The 16,859-nt window shown below is 51.1% G+C and overlaps 1 protein-coding gene across 2 annotated transcripts in view; it reads right to left on the bottom strand.

Annotated features, from left to right (window-relative positions):
• The window catches only part of LOC149429348 (sodium-coupled neutral amino acid transporter 3-like), a 90,279-nt gene that overhangs the window by 57,760 nt on the left and 15,660 nt on the right, over positions 1 to 16,859 (bottom strand). The window contains exon 1 of one of the 2 annotated variants that reach the window (XM_089666512.1): positions 7,500 to 7,552. The exons of the other annotated variant lie outside the window; for it this stretch is intronic. Coding sequence (XP_089522638.1) covers positions 7,500 to 7,525 — 26 coding nt within the window. The 5' untranslated portion in view covers positions 7,526 to 7,552. Of the gene's footprint in view, positions 1 to 7,499; positions 7,553 to 16,859 lie in introns of those variants that run through there. 2 annotated transcript variants of the gene reach the window in all.

Consider the following 16,859-nt stretch of genomic DNA (forward strand, 5'->3'; position numbering starts at 1 on the left):
CAGTACTCCACCACAAGCACATCTCAGCTACCTGCTCTGGGGTCCAGCACTCCAACACCAGCACATCTCAGCTACCTGCTCTGGAGTCCAGAGCTCCACCACCAGCACATCTCAGCTACTCACTGTATGGTATGGCATTCTACCACTGGCACATCTCAACTACCCCCTCTGGGTTCCAGTACTCCACCACAAGCACATCTCAGCTACCTGCTCTGGGGTCCAGCACTCCACCACCAGCACATCTCAGCTACCTGCTCTGGAGTCCAGAGCTCCACCACCAGCACATCTCAGCTACTCACTGTATGGTATGGCATTCTACCACTGGCACATCTCAACTACCCCCCTCTGGGTTCCAGTACTCCACCACCAGCACATCTCAGCTACCTGCTCTGGGGTCCAGCACTCCACCACCAGCACATCTCAGCTACCTGCTCTGGGGTCCACCACTCCACCACCAGCACATCTCAGCTACCTGCTCTGGGGTCCACCACTCCACCACCAGCACATCTCAACTTCTCACTCTATGGTATGGCACTCTACCACTGGCACATCTCAACTACCCCCTCTGGGTTCCAGTACTCCACCACAAGCCCATCTCAGCTACCTGACTCTACCTGACTCCGATCCATTAGTGTTTTTGGACCATGGTGACACTGTGCTGCTAGGGTGACAGTATGTAAAAAAAAAACAAAACATAAATAATAATATGAAAAAAAAAATAAAAATGTAAAAAAAATGTTTAAAAATGATACTTTTTGGTTATAAACTAATTTGTTTTTTTTTTCATTACTAAAAAGATAACGGAATACATTTTGGCCAAGATTTATGATGAAATTTTATTTATTTGCAAAATTTTATACGAAAAACACTTTTTTTCAAAATTTTTGGACTTTTTCATTTACATAGCAAAAAAAATCTAAATCCCCAGTGGTGAATAAATACCACCAAAATAAAGCTTTATCTGTCTAAAAAAAATGCTAAAAATTCATATGGGTGCAGTGTTGCATGACTGCGCAATTGTCATTCAAAGTGTGATAGCGCTGAAAGCTGAAAATTGGCCTGGGCAGGAAGGGGGGGAAAGTGTCCGGACAGGAAGGGGGTGAAAGTGTCCAGACTGGAAGGGGGGGAAAGTGTCCGGACAGGAAGGGGGGGAAAGTGTCCCGACTGGAAGGGGGGGAAAGCGTCCGGACTGGAACGGGGGGAAAGCGTCCGGACTGGAAGGGGGGGAAAGTGTCCGGACTGGAAGGGGGGGAAAGTGTCCGGACTGGAAGGGGGGGAAAGTGTCCCGACTGGAAGGGGGGGAAAGTGTCCGGACTGGAAGGGGGGAAAGCGTCCGGACTGGAAGGGGGGGGGGAGCTTCTGGACTGGAAGGGGGTGAAAGCATCCGGACTGGAAGGGGGGGGGGAAGCGTCTGGACTGGAAGGGGGTGAAAGCGTCCAGACTGGAAGGGGGGGGGGGAAGCGTCCGGACTGGAAGGGGGTGAAAGTGTCCGGACTGGAAGGGGGGGAAAGTGTCCGGACTGGAAGGGGGTTAAAGTGTCCGGACTGGAAGGGGGTTAAAGTGTCCAGACTGGAAGGGGGTTAAAGTGTCCGGACTGGAAGGGGGTTAAAGTGTCCGGACTGGAAGGGGGGGAAAGTGTCCGGACTGGAAGGGGGTGAAAGTGTCCAGACTGGAAGGGGGGGGGGAAGCGTTTGGACTGGAAGGGGGTGAAAGTGTCCGGACTGGAAGGGGGGGAAAGTGTCCGGACTGGAAGGGGGGGAAAGTGTCCGGACTGGAAGGGGGGGAAAGTGTCCGGACTGGAAGGGGGGAAAGTGTCCGGACTGGAAGGGGGGGAAAGTGTCCGGACTGGAAGGGGGTGAAAGTGTCCGGACTGGAAGGGGGTGAAGTGTCCGGACTGGAAGGGGGTGAAAGTGTCCGGACTGGAAGGGGGGTGAAAGTGTCCGGACTGGAAGGGGGGGAAAGTGTCCGGACTGGAAGGGGGGGAAAGTGTCCGGACTGGAAGGGGGGGAAAGTGTCCGGACTGGAAGGGGGGGAAAGTGTCCGGACTGGAAGGGGGGGAAAGTGTCCGGACTGGAAGGGGGGGAAAGTGTCCGGACTGGAAGGGGGGGAAAGTGTCTGGACTGGAAGAGGGTGAAAGTGTCCGGACTGGAAGGGGGGGAAAGTGTCCGGACTGGAAGGGGGGGAAAGTGTCCGGACTGGAAGGGGGTGAAAGTGTCCGGACTGGAAGGGGGGGAAAGTGTCCGGACTGGAAGGGGGGGAAAGTGTCCGGACTGGAAGGGGGGGAAAGTGTCCGGACTGGAAGGGGGGGAAAGTGTCCGGACTGGAAGGGGGGGAAAGTGTCCGGACTGGAAGTGGTTAAAGATAACCTCAGGAAACCTTCCACAATGCCCAGAATGCACTGAAAAACAGTAAAAAAAATTTGTGACAAATGACCAATTTGCGAAATCATTGGTGGCACCATCGGATTACAGAACGAACGATGTTTTTCCGATTTTTGCTCGAAAAATCATTCGTAATTCGGTTTGTTGAGAGATCACTTTGAACCATACCCCCATTAGCCCTAGCTGCAGCCATCTTGAGTAAGGACAGAAGATGATCCATGTAGCATTTACTCCTTGGAATCCACCTGCCCTTAGCTCAGGCATGCAGGCAGGAGGGTGCGCTTAGCTGAGAAAACCCCTCCTCCCCTCCTGAAGATGTATGACATCATTCTGGCCCAGGCCAGAAACCAGGAAGCAACAGCAGCAAGATGTACCGATAGGTTAATTCTTGTGATTGGGAATCTGGTGTCACTTTGAAAAACACCCCATTAGTACTAGCTGCAGCCATCTTGAGTAAGGGCAGATGATCCATGTAGCATTTACTTCCTGGAATCCATCTGCCCTTAGCTCAGGCATGCAGTCAGGATGTTGTGCTTAGCTGAGAAAACCCCTCCTCCCCTCCTGAAGATGTATGACATCATTCTGGCCCAGGCCAGAAACCAGGAAGCAACAGCAGCAAGATGTACCGATAGATGAATTGTCGTGATTGGGAATCTCGCGTCACTTTGAAAAACACCCCGTTAGTCCTAGCTGCAGCCATCTTGAGTAAGGGCAGATCAACCACGTAGCGTTTACTTCCTGGAATCCATCTGCTCTTAGCTCAGGCATGCAGACAGGAGGGTGAGAAAACCCCTCCTGAAGATGTATGACATCATTTTGGCCCAGGCCAGAAACCATGAAGCAACAGCAGAAAGAAGAATTCTTTTGCGTTTTTAGAAGAATTCTCGTGATTGGGAATCTCTCGTCGTTCCCATCCTTCCGATGATCTCCGACAGAGCCGGCGGTGATGAGTCCCGCGCCGCGTTCACAACATTTCAAGAGATTTCACAACGAATTTCACTCTGGCTGTCAATCAAACTGCAGTCAAACACGAGCGACGCCAGCGTTATCAGCTCCGCACTGATCGATTGCGAATTCTGGCGGCGCGCCACCACGGCAGGCCAGAGCGGGTGACGCAACAATGACAGGAATGGCGAGGAGGCCAGGAGGAGAGGAGGATGGGGGAGAGGTGAGGAGATGGAGCCCTCTCCGTCCTACAGTGGCATCCCGAGGCAGGCGTGGGTGGGGTATGCGCTGCACCGGGTGACACCTACCTTATGGGGTGACACTAGACCTGCTCCACGAAAAGGTAAGTTGTAAAGCAAGCCTACAAGGAGGGGATTTCTCAGCTAAGCACACCCTTCTGCTTGCATGCCTGAGCTAAGGGCAGATGGATTCCAGGAAGTAAATGCTACATGGATCATCTTCTGTCCTTACTCAAGATGGCTGCAGCTAGGGCTAATGGGGGTATGGTTCAAAGCGATCTCTCAACAAACCGAATTACAAATGATTTTTCGAGCAAAAATCTAAAACATTGTTCGTTCTGTAATCCGATGGTGCCACCAATGATTTCACAAATCGATCGTTTTTCACAATTTTTTTTTACTGTTTTTCAGTGCATTCTGGGCATTGTGGAGGTTATCTTTAAAAAACGCTCATAAACGCGGTATGCAAACGCGGCTAAACTGACGTTTTTTAACCTACATTTTCCAGCAGTCAGTTTCCATCTTTCAGAAGTGTCCCGTGTACATGGGGCCGATTGCAGGCCATACATGGTTCGAATTCTGAACGATTTTTCGAGCCAAAATGTCATTCGTTCTGTAATCTGATGGTGCCACCAATGATTTCGAAAATCGGTCGTTTTTCACGAATATTCCAGCACGCCCGATAAAAAAAATGAGGAGGAACCACAAAAATAGGTCAGTGCCATTGCCCCACTAACAGAGCGAAAATCGGCCGATTATTCTTAGGTTTGATTTTCGTACAAAAATCGTTCGGAATTTGAACCATGTATGGCCTGTATTAGTCTATGGGGTATATTTATGAAAATTGGAACACTCAAAATCTAGGACAGCCGTGCACGGGAGCCAATCAGCTTCGAACAACAGCTTGTTCAATGAAGCTTTGGCAATAAATCCTGGAAGCTGATTGGTTACTCTGCAGAGCTGCACCAGATTTTGCACTCTCCGGTTTTTTTTGGTAAAAAAACCTCCAAAAACGCCGGTTTACTGCGTTTTACCACATTTTCACAGCTAAAAAAAACTCCTCTAGAAACACACTAGTTTTTTTTTCAGCCAAATCTAGGTGTGTATGGACCCAGGGGCGGACTGACAGCTCATGGGGCCCCCGGGCAATAGGGGGATCATGGGGCCCCTGTGTCCTTACCCACACCCAAAAAAAGCCTATAAAAGGTACCAAGGGCATTTCATGGGGCCCCCTACTGACCCCGGGCCCTCGGGCAGTGCCCGAGTGCTCAAATGGTCAGTCCGCCCCCGGTGCATGGACTCAGGGACGTCCCTAGGGTTGGTGTCACCCGGTGCGGTAACACTTGGTGACACCCCCTCCGACGATCCCCACAGAATGGATCGGATCTGCGGATTGAGCATAATGGATCGGAGTCCGATCCATTATGCTCCCCAATCCGCAGATCCCATCCATCCTGCGGGGATCGCCGGCTTTCTTTACAGCTTACCTTTTCGTGCAGCGGGTCCGGTGTCACCCCGTATAGGTTGCATACCAGCGATCCCCGCAGAATGGATCAGATTTGTGGATTGGGGAGCACAATGGATCGGACTCCGATCCATTATACTCAATCCACAGATCCAGTCCATCCTTTACAACTTACCTTTTCTTGGAGCGGGTCCGGTGACACCCTGTATAGGTTGAATGCCGACAATCCCCGCAGGATGGATCGGATCTGCGGATTGGGCAGCGTAATGGATCAGACTCCGATCCATTATACTCAATCCGCAGATCCAATCCATTCTGCAGGGATCGTCGGGGGGGGGTGTCACCAAGTGTTATAAAAGGTACCAAGGGCATTTCATGGGGCCCCCTACTGACCCCGGGCCCTCGGGCAGTGCCCGAGTGCTCAAATGGTCAGTCCGCCCCCGGTGCATGGACTCAGGGACGTCCCTAGGGTTGGTGTCACCCGGTGCGGTAACACTTGGTGACACCCCCTCCGACGATCCCCACAGAATGGATCGGATCTGCGGATTGAGCATAATGGATCGGAGTCCGATCCATTATGCTCCCCAATCCGCAGATCCCATCCATCCTGCGGGGATCGCCGGCTTTCTTTACAGCTTACCTTTTCGTGCAGCGGGTCCGGTGTCACCCCGTATAGGTTGCATACCAGCGATCCCCGCAGAATGGATCAGATTTGTGGATTGGGGAGCACAATGGATCGGACTCCGATCCATTATACTCAATCCACAGATCCAGTCCATCCTTTACAACTTACCTTTTCTTGGAGCGGGTCCGGTGACACCCTGTATAGGTTGAATGCCGACAATCCCCGCAGGATGGATCGGATCTGCGGATTGGGCAGCGTAATGGATCAGACTCCGATCCATTATACTCAATCCGCAGATCCAATCCATTCTGCAGGGATCGTCGGGGGGGGGGGTGTCACCAAGTGTTATAAAAGGTACCAAGGGCATTTCATGGGGCCCCCTACTGACCCCGGGCCCTCGGGCAGTGCCCGAGTGCTCAAATGGTCAGTCCGCCCCCGGTGCATGGACTCAGGGACGTGCCTAGGGTTGGTGTCACCCGGTGCGGTAACACTTGGTGACACCCCCTCCGACGATCCCCACAGGATGGATCGGATCTGCGGATCGAGCATAATGGATCGGAGTCTGATCCAATACGCTGCCCAATCCGCAGATCCGATCCATCCTGCGGGGATCGTCGACTTTCTTTACAACTTACCTTTGCGTGGCGCGGGTCCGGTGTCACCCCGTATAGGTTGCATGCCGACGATCCCCGCAGGATGGATCGGATCTGTGGATTGGGGAGTATAATGGATTGGACTCCGATCCATTATACTCAATCCATAGATCCGATCCATCCTTTACAACTTACCTTTTCGTGGAGCGGGTCCGGTGTCACCCTGTATAGGTTGAATGCCGACGATCCCCGCAGGATGGATTGGATCTGCGGATTGGGCAGCGTAATGGATCAGACTCCGATCCATTATACTCAATCCGCAGATCCAATCCATTCTGCAGGGATCGTCGGGGGGGGTGTCACCAAGTGTTACCGCACCGCGTGACACCAACCCTAGGGACGCCCCTGCCTTTGTACGAGATCATTCGTTCTCCAGCCTTCGCTGCAATGTGATTGGCCGATATGGGGAGCACTGACACTTCCTATTACAATCAAAGTATCCAGTTGATTTTACACATATAAAAAACAAAAAAACAAAAAACAAAACCACAACCTGACCCAGTACAGATCTCCAAAGTGGTCAGCGCAGCTTCCGGAGCCCAGATCCCAGCGCCTGGCCCCTGACTAGACACGAGCGCTGCGAATCGTTACAGATCTAAACTCGGGTGACATTTTTGTTGTTCAGAGATGCAGATGTATCCAAAATTTCCGATTCACAATAGTAATGAATTTCAATCAATCCGAAAAAAATTATTGCGAAAAAAAAAATATGATGATGGACTTTCCTGGTATTCAGGAACACAACAACTTCTCTAAAAAGATTTGTTTAACCGTTTCCCGATACGGCGACAGGGCGGCACGGGCGCGCAAAATCACATATATATACGTGACGTTGCATCTCCGGGTGGGGGGGGGGTGCATGCGACGCCACCCTTTGCGGCCTCGGCTGTCAATCGCTGCACGTTCCGAAAATAAAATGCAGGAAAGACATGAAATGTGGCGAGAAGAGAGAGCGCCAATATAAGGTGACGCAGGAAATGGCGACACGCGCAGGGGGGGGGTGCCACAGCTGATTTGCTCCCTCAGCTTTCGTCATGGACAGGACGCGATGTACGGATTCTGTACGTTGGACTCGCATTTGTACAGAGACATGCGACACCTCCACAGCCCCCCCCCCAGAGCCCCCACCCCTCCCCCATGACCTCGTTTAACCCCCTCATGCCCGCCGCGGGCTGGGAAGTGGAATGTTACCTCTCCCGGCTCAGAAGTGACCCCATTCTGTATTTGTAGGACGCGAGCGGCTGAGTGCGGCCGTCCGCGCGTCTAGCGATGACGCAGAGGAACCAGAGAGAAGGCCTGGCTACGGGCGTGCATGTTTATGTCTGTCGCCGCGATTATTTCCACCCAGAAAACACAGCCGGAGACGGGGCGATGTGCGCATGATGTGTGTGCAGAACCTGGAAACCTCCGTGGCTTCGGATCGATTCGTTAACTTGTTTTTGTTTCTTTTCATTTCGTTTATTCATCTTTTGACCGGATGAGAAATGTTTGTTGGATTCAAAGTATTCAAATCGAATTCCAATCGAAAATATCGAATGGATCCGAATTCACTGTGAAGAATAGCTGGTTCTATGCTAAATTCGAATTTAGGAAGACGGCTGTATTCTTACTATTCTGTTCTTTCTATTCTATTCTTTTCTGTTCTTTTTTGTTTTACTCTATTCTTTTTGAAATTCGAGCTTCGGAAGACAGCTATATTCTTTCTATTCTATTCTATTTTTTCTATTCTATTATCATTCTTATATTCTATTATTTAAAATTCTATTCCATTTAATCTTTCCTGTTCTATTCCTTTACATTCTATTCTATGTTTTTTTCCTATTCTAGTCCTCCTTCTACAAAGTTACAATGTACAGTCTGATCACTGGGGGGGAGGGGAGACTGAGGAAATGCTCCCTCCTCCTTCTACAAAGTTACAATGTACAGTCTGATCACAGGGGGGGAGGGGAGACTGAGGAACAGCTCCCTCCTCCTTCTACAAAGTTACAATGTACAGTCTGATCACTGGGGGAGGGGAGACTGAGGAAATGCTTCCTCCTGCCTTCAGCAGACTGATGACCTCATCTCAGCCTAGGCAGAGTCACTGAGTGGAGCTCAATGATGGCTTTTCAATGATAAGTGGTGGCTCTTCTGTGCCCAGTGGTCCTGTTTCCATATATTGGGGCGTGTCCGGGATTTATTCATGGAGATCTGCAGGTCCCAGTGGAGAGCAGGCAGCGGCAGTAGCGCAGTACACAGCTCTGGGGCTGAATGTGGTGAAGGTCGCTCACACTATCTGTGATTTTTGGCACATTGGCTGCCACCTCGGAGGCTCGTGATTGGGGTCACCTGGCTCTCATCCTGTCCACTGTTTGATGAGGGGGGGCCCCGGGGCCCAGACCAGGGATATATTTAGACATTCTGCAGGCAGAAGGTCAGAGGTCATTTTCCTGGAACTTTGGATCCTGCCCGAGGGGTGACCAGGCGCAGAACACCCAGCATGCCGTGCGGGGCGGGTGAGGACAGTGCGCAAAGTGCCTGCCATTCCCATATTACAATTCTCTGCTTCATCTCTAGGGGACGCCACACGGTATACAGCACACGGTATACAGCACACAGTATACAGCACACAGTATACAGCACACAGTATACAGCACACAGTATACAGCACACAGTATACAGCACACAGTATACAGCACACAGTATACAGCACACAGTATACAGCACACAGTATACAGCACACAGTATACATCACACAGTATACAGCACACAGTATACAGCACGCAGTATACAGCACGCAGTATACAGCACACAGTATACAGCACACAGTATACAGCACACAGTATACAGCACACAGTATACAGCACGCAGTATATAGCACGCAGTATACAGCACGCAGTATACAGCACGCAGTATACAGCACGCAGTATACATCACGCAGTATACAGCACGCAGTATACAGCACGCAGTATACAGCACGCAGTATACAGCACGCAGTATACAGCACGCAGTATACAGCACGCAGTATACAGCACGCAGTATACAGCACGCAGTATATAGCACACAGTATATAGCACACAGTATATAGCACACAGTATATAGTTCCCAGGTGCTGTACATTCATTTCTCTGAACACAGCAGAAGTTGTTTAACTTTTTATGTGAATTCCGCCTTCAGTCTAATTAAGGTAACAAACCTTCAGGAGGCCACAATGGAAAAATACTTTAGCAGAGTGATAAGATACCAGCTTCATTCCACACACTGACTCACCACCCGCAGGGTGTACCCAGAGCCTGGATATGAGGGACACCCAACAGGACCGCACACAGGGTCACCACAGAGGGGGTCACTATAGATGGGGTCACCATAGAGTGGGTCACCACAGATGGTGTCACTACAGAGGGGGTCACCACAGACAGGGTCACTATAGATGGGGTCACCATAGAGGGGGTCACCATAGACAGGGTCACTATAGATGGGGTCACCATAGAGGGGGTCCCCACAGACAGAGTCACTATCGATGGGGTCACCATAGAGGGGGTCCCCACAGACAGGGTCACTATCGATGGGGTCACCATAGAGGGGGTCACCACAGACCGTGTTACCACAGACAGGGTCACCACAGACCGTGTTACCGTAGAGAAGGTCTTACACTCTAATGTCCACACCACAGTAGTCACACACTATTATTACACATTTCCTGTACAGTATATAGCTCTGACATATACCATAGCGCTGTACAGAGAACACTGAGCCAGTCCCATCAGTCTCTGTACCAGAGGAGCTTACGCTCTAATGTTCCCTCCCCCACAGCCCCATCAGTCTCTGTGCCGGAGGAGCTTACGCTCTAATGTCCCCTCCCCCACAGTCCCATCAGTCTCTGTACCGGAGGAGCTTACGCTCTAATGTCCCCTCCCGCACAGTCCCATCAGTCTCTGTGCCGGAGGAGCTTACGCTCTAATGTCCCCTTCCCCACAGTCCCATCAGTCTCTGTGCCAGAGGAGCTTACGCTCTAATGTCCCCTCCCCCACAGTCACATCAGTCTCTGTACCGGAGGAGCTTACGCTCTAATGTCCCCTCCCCCACAGTCACATCAGTCTCTGTGCCGGAGGAGCTTACGCTCTAATGTCCCCTCCCCCACAGTCACATCAGTCTCTGTACCGGAGGAGCTTACACTCTAATGTCCCCTCCCCCACAGTCACTCACTATTATTATTATATAGCTCTGACATATACCGCAGTGCTGTGTCTATGGTGGGGGGGGGGGGGGTGATAATTATTCTTCCAATAATATTTTCATGTATATTGTTGGGTGTGTGGAGGGGTGATGGGGAGATGAGGAAATGAGGTGATGGGATGAAGGGGCGATGGGGCGATGAGGTGAAGAGGTGATGGGGTAATGGGGTGAAGGGGTGAAGAGGTGATGGGGTGATTGTGTGAAGGGGTGAAGGGGAGATGGGGTGATGGTGTGTAGGGGTGATGAGGCGATGGGGTGAAGGGGAGATGGGGTGATGGTGTGTAGGGGTGACAATGCAATGGGGTGAAGGGGTGATGGGGTGAAGGGGAGATGGGTGATGGGGTGATGAGGCGATGGGGTGAAGGGGAGATGGGGTGAAGGGTGATGGGGAGATGGGCTGATTGGGTGAAGGGGCAATGGGGTGATGAGAAAATGAGGTGATGTGATGAAGGGGCGATGGGGTGTAGAGGTGAAGGGGTGATGGGGAGAAGGGGTGATGGGATGAAGGGGCGATGGGGTGAAGGGGTGATGGGGAGAAAGGGTGATGGGATGAAGGGGCGATGGGGCGATGGGGTAATGGGGTGAAGGGGTGATGGGGAGAAGGGGTGAAGAGGTGATGGGGTGAAGGGGAAAAGGGGTGAAGAGGTGATGGGGTGAAGGGGTGAAGGGGTGAAGGGGTGATGGGGTGATGAGGCGATGGGGTGAAGGGGAGATGGTGCGATGGTGTGTAGGGGTGACGATGTGAAGGGGTGAAGGGTTGATGGGGTGAAGGGGAGATGGGTGATGGGGTGATGAGGCGATGGGGTGAAGGGAAGATGAGGTGAAGGGGTGATGGGGAGATGGGCTGATTGGGTGATGGAGTGATGAGGTGATGGGGTGAAGGGGAGATGGGGTGATTGGGTGAAGGGGCGATGGGGTGAAGGGATGATGAGGCGATGGGGTGAAGGGGTGATGGGGTGAAGGGGTGATGAGGTGAAGGGGTGATGAGGTGATGGGGTGAAGGGGAGATGGGGTGAAGGGATGAAGGGGTGAAGGGATGAAGGGGTGATGAGGCGATGGGGTGAAGGGATGATGGGGTGAAGGGATCATGGGGTGAAGGGATCATGGGGTGAAGGGATGATGGGGTGAAGAGGTGAAGGGGTGATGGGGTGATTGTGTGATGGTGTGAAAGGGTGATGGGGTGATGGAGTGATGGGGTGAAGGGGTGATGGGGTGAAGGGGAGATGGGGTGATGAGGCGATGGGGTGAAGGGGAGATGGTGAGATGGTGTGTAGGGGTGACGATGCAATGGGGTGAAGGGTTGATGGGGTGAAGGAGAGATGGGTGATGAGGCGATGGGGTGAAGGGAAGATGGGGTGAAGGGGAGATGGGCTGATTGGGTGATGGAGTGATGAGGTGATGGGGTGAAGGGGTGAAGGGATGACAAGGCGATGGGGTGATGAGGTGATGGGGTGAAGGGATGATGAGGCGATGGGGTGAAGGGGTGATGAGGTGATGGGGTGAAGGGGCGATAGGGTGAAGGGGAGATGGGGTGAAGGGATGATGGGGTGAAGGGGAGATGGGGTGAAGGGGTGAAGGGGTGATGGGGTGATGAGGTGATGGGGTGAAGGGGTGATGAGGTGATGGGGTGAAGGGGCGAAGGGGAGATGGGGTGAAGGGATGATGGGGTGAAGGGGAGATGGGGTGAAGGGGTGAAGGGGTGATGGGGTGATGAGGTGATGGGGTGATGAGGTGATGGGGTGAAGGGGTGATGAGGCGATGGGGTAAAGGGGAGATGGGGTGAAGGGATGATGGGGTGAAGGGGTGATGAGGCGAAGGGGTGATGAGGTGATGGGGTGATGAGGTGATGGGGTGAAGGGGAGATGGGGTGAAGGGGTGATGAGGTGAAGGGGTGAAGGGATGATGGGGTGAAGGGGTGATGGGGTGAAGGGGTGATGAGGTGAAGGGGTGAAGGGATGATGGGGTGAAGGGGTGATGAGGTGATGGGGTGAAGGGATGATGGGGTGAAGGGATGATGGGGTGAAGGGGTGATGAGGTGATGGGGTGTCACAGTAAATTTGCAACACTAGCAAATTCTGCCATTTATTTTTCAGAGGGGGGGGAGGGGTGGAGGTCGCACACACAGCAGATGTATGTCACATATATGTACATAGCTGAGTTTACACGAGAAGAGCCCTCGGAGGGGGGGGGGGACCTGACCAGGAGAGGTGTATTCTGGGTATACACTGTGGGGGTCATTATCTCATGCTACACATATGGGGGGTAAGAGTAACACCGCGCTCAGTGGGGGGGGGGGGGGTGATCTGCAGTTATAATAATAAATAAAGCTGTACATTCATCGGACGCCATCTGTACGCATTTCATTCACAGGGGGATCCAAGAGAACCCGTCACACACAGAACATCGGCGCTGACGTTACAGACATTGAAATGTTTCGTCTCCATCAGAAAGTTACATTTGAAACATTAACAATGATGGCGGGAACAGCCCATGTACTGGCACAGAGCGCGCTCACTGCACTCCCCAGACTTCAGCTGCCAGAAGCTCCCAGCCAGAAGCTGGCTCCCCATTGGCTCTGTACGGTCACATGTTGCTTAGTGCACTAGTGCTTGCCACGGCATATCAGCTGATAATTATAATGAAAGGAGTGGGGGGGGGGCTACAATTCCTCCTCTATTCAGGGGGAGAGATTGATTTTGAACATTTGTAATATAAGCGACATCGTCTCTGAAGGTTGCTCGGCCGATACGCCTTTTCTCAGAGCGCCCGCCAACAATGAAAAAAAATAAAATGGGCCCTTCCTATTCTGGGGGTGTGTAATGCTTTCTGTGCTGGCCCAGCTCCCTACATACCCATTTAGACAGCTGCTGGGGGAGGAGTGAAGGGTCATACCATTTATTCAGGGACAGGGACAGGGGCTCTGTGATACGAGACACGCCATGGTGGAGGAATGTGGCGTGCTCACCGTGGACTATAAACGTATTGTAAAGCCATATACATCAGACAAGTGACAGATTTACAATCCGCGGCTCACAATGGAGGATATTCAATTTATGACACCCGGGGCTCATCAATAAAAAGACGATTAATCACAGAGCACACATGAAGGCTCAGATAGTGCAATCAGCGTTCCACCCCACGGCCAATCTTCAGAACGACACTACTGCAAATACGTCAGCTTTCATTACATACCTAATTCGAGTCCCTGGCTCTCTGCGCTTCTCTATGCAATGCAGGCAGATCATGGCTGGTAGCAGGGTCAGACTGACCATTTGGAAACTCGGGCACTGCCTGAGGGCCCGGGGTCAGTAGGGGGCCCCATGAGATGTCCCTGGTACCTTTTTCATAGGCTTTTTTGAATTTGGGCAAGGACACAGGGGCCCCATGATCCCCTATTGCCTGGGGGCCCCATGAGTTGTCAGTCCGCCCCTGGCTGGTAGGAGGGGCTAGCAGGGGGGCAATACCTAACTTCCCAAAAACATCACAGTGCCCTGCCCCGGTACTCCTTTCAAGAGACTTTAATCCAGATGCAAGCAGTGGGAGGAGTTATGCAAATATTCATATGCCTTGATGGGTGGGTGTCAGTCTGGAGGAGTGGGCGTTCCTAGGCAGGCTGGATTTGCATATGCATTGCCCACATGTGATGGTGAGCCTCCTTGATTTAAAGAACTGAAATCCAATGAATGAAAGGGGCGGGGCCAGGGACAGTCAGGCCGGGGAGGAAAGAGTTAGATGATGCTGGACATTCTCCAGTCAGGAAATGAGGCGGAGCTCTATGTGACTGGCTGCAGCTTTTAATGCACATTGTGAGAAGCTCCCAGTGTGCAGCAACATCAGAGGAAGTCATTTCAGTCCAGGGGAGGAGCCAATACACCTGTGCAAGACTGGAGGGGAGGAGCCGGTACACCTGTGCAAGACTGGAGGGGAGGAGCCGGTACACCTGTGCAAGACTGGAGGGGAGGAGCCGGTACACCTGTGCAAGACTGGAGGGGAGGAGCCGGTACACCTGTGCAAGACTGGAGGGGAGGAGCCGGTACACCTGTGCAAGACTGGAGGGGAGGAGACGGTACACCTGTGCAAGACTGAAGGGGAGGAGCCGGTACACCTGTGCAAGATGGAAGGGGAGGAGCCGGTACACCTGTGCAAGACTGGAGGGGAGGAGCCGATACACCTGTGCAAGACTGAAGGGGAGGAGCCGGCACACCTGTGCAAGACTGAAGGGGAGGAGCCGGTACACCTGTGCAAGACTGAAGGGGAGGAGCCAGTACACCTGTGCAAGACTGAAGGGGAGGAGCCAGTACACCTGTGCAAGATGGAAGGGGAGGAACCAGTACACCTGCATGACTGGAGGGGGATTTAACAAGGGTGAGAGGTGGAAGAATTTCGGAGGCAGAACAGTGACAGCTCAGCACTTTCCACAAGAACAATATCCCGTTTTATAGGTAATAATCACTTTTTATGACATCGCCCATAAAGTCCGACCTCAGAGTTTACTATTTCCCTAAAACTTCCACTCTCCGGAGAACTTTTCTAGAAATTCCATCTGACTCCCCGGCTGCTCATTTCTGATTGGAGGCTGACGAAGATCTGTGCAGTCCTCACTGGGGTTTAGTACAATGGGGGGTCAGTACAATGAGGGTCAGTACAATGGGGGGTCAGTACAATGGGGGGTCAGTACAATGGGGGGTCAGTACAATAAACATTTCACCAGAAAGCAAAATGCATTGGGGAGAAATTTGTGTGTGTGTGTGGGGGGGGGGGGGGAGGCAGACATGGAGCAGAATACATTTTGCCCTAAATTTATGATAAAATTTGATTTTTTAAATTAAATAACATGATTTATAGCAAACAGTCAAAAATATTGTTTTTTTCTCAAAATTGTCAGTCTTTTTTTTATAGCGCAAAAAATTAAAAACGCACAGGTGATCAAATACCACTGAAAGAAACTTAAATTCGTGGGGAAAAAAAGATGTAAATTTAATTTGGGTTCAGCGTTGCATGACCGCGCAATTGTCAGTTAAAGTAATGCAGCGCCGTAACACAAAAAATTCCCTGGTCAAGAAGGGGGGGGGGGGGGAGAAATCCTCTGGAGGGCAAGTGGTTAACAGTGCTGACATAAGGATCACATGACATTGTTTACTAACAAAGCCAAGCCATGTCCAACAGTGCTGACCTAGGGAGCACGTGACATTGTTTATAAACAAAGTCCCATCACTATTACTGCATCTATAGGGATCACATGACATTGCTCATAAACAAAGCCATGTCACTAATTGTGATTGAGAAAGGGATCACATGACATTGCTCATAAACAAAGCCATGTCACTAATAGTGATTGAGAAAGGGATCACATGACATTGCTCATAAACAAAGCCATGTCACTAATAGTGATTGAGAAAGGGATCACATGACATTGATCATAAACAAAGCCATGTCACTAATAGTGATTGAGAAAGGGATCACATGACATTGCTCATAAACAAAGCCATGTCACTAATAGTGATTGAGAAAGGGATCACATGACATTGCTCATAAACAAAGCCATGTCACTAATAGTGATTGAGAAAGGGATCACATGACATTGATCATAAACAAAGCCATGTCACTAATAGTGCTGAGAAAGGGATCACATAACATTGATCATAAACAAAGCCATGTCACTAATAGTGATTGAGAAAGGGATCACATGACATTGATCATAAACAAAGCCATGTCACTAATAGTGCTGAGAAAGGGATCACATGACATTGCTCATAAACAAAGCCATGTCACTAATAGTGATTGAGAAAGGGATCACATGACATTGCTCATAAACAAAGCCATGTCACTAATAGTGCTGAGAAAGGGATCACATAACATTGCTCATAAACAAAGCCATGTCACTAATAGTGCTGAGAAAGGGATCACAAGTCATTGTTTACCCAGTTTATAGCACAGGTCCCTGCACAGGGCTGCATGTACCCCGGGGGTAGTTCCGGCAGGATCAGGTTGGCATCTCTTTGTAAAAGTAAACCCATGGGGGGGGGTTGACTGAAAAACCCATGCAGCCCATGGCATTAACGTGTTGCTGTGCGCTTTCAGATGCAACCCATTTCTGCAGAATGCGGAAAAACAGTCAGTGACTTTGCCTAGGCCAGTGTTTCTCAACTCCAGTCCTCATGGACCCCCAACAGGTCATGTTTTCAGGATTTCCATTATTTTGCACAGGTGATTTGATCAGTTTCACTGCCTTAGTAATTACCACAGCTGTTTCATCTGAGGGAAATCCTGAAAACATGACCTGTTGGGGGTCCACGAGGACTGGAGTTGAGAAACACTGGCCTAGGCTGAGATGAT

This window comes from Staurois parvus, unplaced genomic scaffold (genome assembly GCF_062004578.1).
Source record: "Staurois parvus isolate SC_StPar_1 unplaced genomic scaffold, SC_StPar_1.0 ptg002749l, whole genome shotgun sequence".
In the NCBI taxonomy this organism is placed as follows: Eukaryota; Metazoa; Chordata; class Amphibia; order Anura; family Ranidae; genus Staurois; species Staurois parvus.